The sequence below is a fragment of the Lissotriton vulgaris genome, unplaced genomic scaffold (assembly GCF_964263255.1).
Source record: "Lissotriton vulgaris unplaced genomic scaffold, aLisVul1.2 SCAFFOLD_562, whole genome shotgun sequence".
NCBI classification, from domain to species: domain Eukaryota; kingdom Metazoa; phylum Chordata; class Amphibia; order Caudata; family Salamandridae; genus Lissotriton; species Lissotriton vulgaris.
Genome location: NW_028250739.1, coordinates 422,139 through 426,941, shown reverse-complemented (window position 1 = coordinate 426,941; position 4,803 = coordinate 422,139). Strand labels below are relative to the sequence as shown.

General features: G+C 42.7%; 1 protein-coding gene across 1 annotated transcript; it reads left to right on the top strand.

The window, feature by feature from the left end:
- The first annotated feature begins 392 nt into the window (after nucleotides 1-392).
- LOC147663142 (U7 snRNA-associated Sm-like protein LSm10) lies at nucleotides 393-755 on the top strand. The gene has a single exon (XM_086950645.1). It carries the CDS (start codon nucleotides 393-395, stop codon nucleotides 753-755), a length of 363 nt encoding a protein of 120 aa, XP_086806771.1.
- The last annotated feature ends 4,048 nt before the right edge of the window (nucleotides 756-4,803 follow it).

Here is a 4,803-nt window from a genome sequence, read left to right as displayed (position 1 = left end):
CAGCTGTTGTGGTCTGCCGTCTGTCTTATAGGACCGCACCCGAGTACTTCACAGGTCACAAGATGTTAATAAAGGAGTGGGCGCTGGGGCACGGGCACTGGAGAAAGAGGTGGCACCCATGTTTCTTGTTTAAACGTGCTGTGTGTTTGCTATTATCTACAAATTCGAGGTTCAATGACATACTCTGCCTATAAATAAAGGTGACGCGGGATACGGATTTGTTCTTTCTGAGAAGTTGGGATCTGGCAGTGTTAGTCAGATCGGCATATTTTTACGACCATGCTGCAAGCTCATTCCTTGGAGGAAGAAGAGAGACTGACGGGTGAGCGATCTTGAAACCCCACCAGGGCTGATACCGCCAGCTCAGGGCGAGTGAGCTTTGCTGCCCTACAATGAAAGTCACTCACTCCATCAAGGAACGGACTATTGCAGAGAACAGCCTGATAATACTGCTTCAAGGCATTCACAGGCTTGTCACCACTGTGGAGCTATGGGACGAGAGCACCGCAAAGGGATGCGTCATCAATGTGGACGCCTTCATGAACATCCGCCTCGCGGAGGTGACCTACACAGACCCGAAGGAACGTGTATCCGACCTGGATGACCTGTTTATGAGAGGCCAGAACGTCCGCTATGTTCACATTTCCAATGAGGTGGACATTATTAAAACAATTGAGAAACAGCTGGAGACCATTTACAGGGTTCGCAGATTTGGCGAGAAGGGGCAGAAGGAATTCCTTACAAATAAGAAGTAAAAGTGTTGTGAATTCCTATTGAATCGAAATGTGTTTTTCCTTTTTTTGTTTTTTTAGGGATATAAGTTATTCTTGTACACCACAATGAGAGAACCTCCTCCAAAAGCAATTTCTACACATTTCAATAAGCTGTGCTCCGTTTTTAATGGTTTACAGCTCAGACCACAACCAAAGGTGCATCTGAGCAGCCAGTTAACTGATGCACATGCGTAGGTGCTTAGGAGAAATGAAGACAAAACTCTAGGGTTCTGCAAGCACTGACAACGATTGCCTGATTTGTGCGAGGAAACAATGAACTTTGTTTACTGACCCTTCCTTCTTAATTATACCTGCTACCGGCACTGCTGCTCAGGCTGGCAACTAGAGCCAAATTTTGGGGGGTCTTGAAAATATTTCGGTGGGGGGCTGATTCTTCCACGGACAGAGTGGCTGTAAGAAACCTCATTTACAAGTAAATCAGCCTCATTTACAAGTAAATCAGCCTCATTTACAAGTAAATGGTCTTTGAAAGACCTGTTAAGTACTCGGGTGCGGCTGCAATTTGATGCTTGCCAGCCCGCGAAGCTGTCTCCAATCCCCCCCCCCCCGCGTGCACACACACGACGGGGGGGCTAATGCCCCGTGAGCCCAATGGGTGTTGCGCGCCTGCTGCTGCTATGCATTAGTAAATGGGTAGTATAGATGTTGCTGAAATCTAAAACGTCATGGCAAGTTATTATTTTTTTTCGCTATCATTAAAACGGCCTTATTTGTAAACTTTTTTTAAAATCATAAGAGCTAATTCTATTTCCCTTGGTCTTTTTGAGAGATTTTGATATGCATATATTTGTTTGAGGCACTCTATGTATGACACACATTCCCCGCAGTTATGTAATCACAGCGTTTTTTTCCTCAGTGCAATTGATTTCTCTTCTCCCATTGGCAGGCTGACCTCGAGTCATAAAACCGTTTGCTTGCGTGAACTTGGCCGTGTTTGTTTAAATTATGTGAACAGTACACAATAAATAGTCACGTTCCTAGCTTGGTTGTTCAGCTTGGTTACTATAAACAGCTATCTGACATCATCCTGCACTGTACATTCCGGGCATACACATTTACACAAACCCCCTGAAAAAATACAAATGTCTCACGAGCCACACTCTAATCCTCTGTAAACAGTGACCTGTGGGCAGGGGAGTGTGGCTTGTACCGTGGACCGAAAGTACAAGGCGAGGCAAGCACAGCCTTAGGCCAGTTATAGAGGACTAGGCTGTAGCGTTTTTCTTTTAAAACTAATGGGGAGATACCTCGCGGGGTCAGAGTTCAGAGCTTTACTATTGATACCAATTCACAGGAACAACGGGTGCATTCTTGAACACCTCAGCAGGTTGAGCGCCGCTTCCAGAGAAACGTGGTGACAAAGAGGTATGTATTGCTGCAGGGCCAACCTAACTATTGCGTCGAGTAATGTTATTTATAAAGGGCAAGAAGACAATTCAGTGTGTTTTGTGCACACACATATAGTCCTTTTTGGTTAATATTATTGTTTTTGGAAAATGCATGTGAAAAAAGAAGCTTCTTTGGAGAAAATTGGTTTTACCTTTGACCGTTTTTAGGGTTTATGGCCTTGGATAAGTGTTTTTTATTTGTGTAGTGGCTGCGCAGCTTTTCAGAGTCTGCGACGCAGCATTTCTGTGGGAATTACGCTTCTATGCTGAACTGTAGAAAATACTAAGCAACTCCCACCCTCTTTTGGAGGGAATCCCCCTTCTTGGATTCATCTTCGCCATCCAAAACGAGCAAAATGATGCTCATCAATTTCATTGACCTCACCTGACCTGGTAATCTTCCGCACATTACATAAATTAGTCAATCCTCCATGATTTCAGTGTGCTCGCCCTCTAAAACGAGTCTTTCGAGTCTTAGGGCAAAGAGGTGTGCGGAGGTAGACAAAATTGGTGAGGGTGTACAAATGGGTAGCAGGTGCCAAAGCTATTTCCACGAGAATTTTGAAAATCCATCCGCTTTCATTGTATTGCTGTAGAATTAACAATTTATGAGAAATTACACACAGTTCAAAATCCTACAAACATCTACATGTTCTGCATGCATCTCTGCATAAACTGTAAACTAATATGGTAATACACTGCCTCTTCCTCCCCATCATACTGATGCCTTTTATTTTTGTTTTCGTTTTTAAAACATAAATAAAAGGCTTTGTCATTTACAATGCCAATAGCTTAAACTCGCATAAATGCGAGATCTATTGCATTGCAAATGCTTGTTAAATCTGAGCTGCAGAATCAAAGGACAATGGAAAGTATTTCATGACTTTATTAAGCTTCTGAAATGTAGAGCAGTATACAATTTCTGAAGAAAAATTAAAAAAGCAATCATAAAAGCAAAGCGTTCCATAAACACTGGCAAAACACTGTTTCAGTTGTTTTTTATGGCGCGAAAATGAGTAAACACTGAAAAGCACTGTTTTTTTGAGGGATGGAAATCACTGGAAAACACTGAAAAAACACCACCAGAAATTACCAAAAATGGAAACTGAAAACAGGAAAGCCTAAGTATAACCTTTGCAGTGTGCAAAATTATAAATCCATACGCACATTTTGTGGAAGTTGTGATGTTTACCACCTCCACATAACTTAGCCTGCAAGCAAAGTTTTCAGACAGAAAGAGATTTTTTGTTGCGAAAACTTTTTTGTGTGCAACAAATGTCTCTTTGCCCCCCCAAAACTCAATTTTTGCAGGCATCACAGCACCCAATTCGTTAGGTCATTTCTCATCCAATAATTTTTTTTTGTAAAAAAAATAAAAAAAACTGTCAATTTCATGAAGTTGTTCCATTGAAAGCGCTTGGGTGCCTATGTAGTTAGGTCCACACCATATAAATACCACAATAAATAAATACATGAATAGGACGAAGTTGTTTTAGTTTTTTTAAAACGTCTACAGTTGACGAAGCTCAGCTTTGTAGAGTGAATCTGAATCCGATTTCTCTATTCTCTGGTGTTGCAGCTGACGCATCATAGATTGAAATATTTTTTTAATGTTATCTATTGGTAATTGTCGCCTTTTAGCAGATAGCTGCCAGGGACATCACAGAACCGAATCCGACTTTAGTCTGTGAAGGAAAAGTTCGGTAGGCGACTGGCGAATGGCGCTGCGATGCCCTGCCAATGGCAGATTACGCGCTATAGGAATGCTAATTGACAGTAACAACGTAACTATACATTTAGTAAAACAAAATACAAGAATCCAACATAAAGACATGAGTTTTAAATGATTAGCACATTGGAAGAAATTAATGATGGTCATTCTAGAGGCACATTTGTGCCAAGGTACCTGTGCCTTAGGCAGTGTATGAAGTATTGTAAACGTGTCTAAACAGACCTGTGCGGTTTTTGGGTTCTCGCTCGGGCGCTTACGTTTAGTATTGGTATTAGCCGGCTTGGTTCCAATACTACACACAGCAGCCGTTCAGGGTCATGTTTAATATGCTTTAAGTGTGGGGCTGGAAGTCTGCAAAGGCTGCTGTGCAGCTCAATAGATTCCAACAAACCTGAACTTTTTCAACAAGAGTGTCTGTGGGAAGGGGGCGGGAGCAGGATTAAATTCGCATTTAAAACCACACATTGTAAACCAGCAACCATAGACCTCTAGCGCTGCGAGGCTGCTGAGCTCCAGGATTTAAAACTGCGCCATGTAAACCAGCAAACACAGACCTCTAGTGCTGCGAGGACGCTGAGCTGCAGCATTTAAAACCGCACAATGTAAATAAACAACCACAGCGTCTAGTGCCGTGAGGCCGTTGAGCTCCACGAGGTAAAACCGAACAATGTAAACCAGCAACCACAGACCTCTAGTGCAGCGAAGCCGCTGAGCTCCAGGATTTAAAACTGAGCAATGTAAACCGGAAGCCACAGATATCTAGCACTGCCAGGCATTTGAGCCCTATGATATAAAATAGTGCAATGTAAACAAGTAACCACAGCCTCTAGTGCTGCAAGGCCGCTGAGCCCCTGGATTTAACCTGGGCAATGTAAACCAGCAACCACAG

Bases quoted from the DNA above. Each gene is read 5' to 3' on its own strand.
- LOC147663142 (XM_086950645.1), top strand. From the start codon at position 393: ATGAAAGTCACTCACTCCATCAAGGAACGGACTATTGCAGAGAACAGC.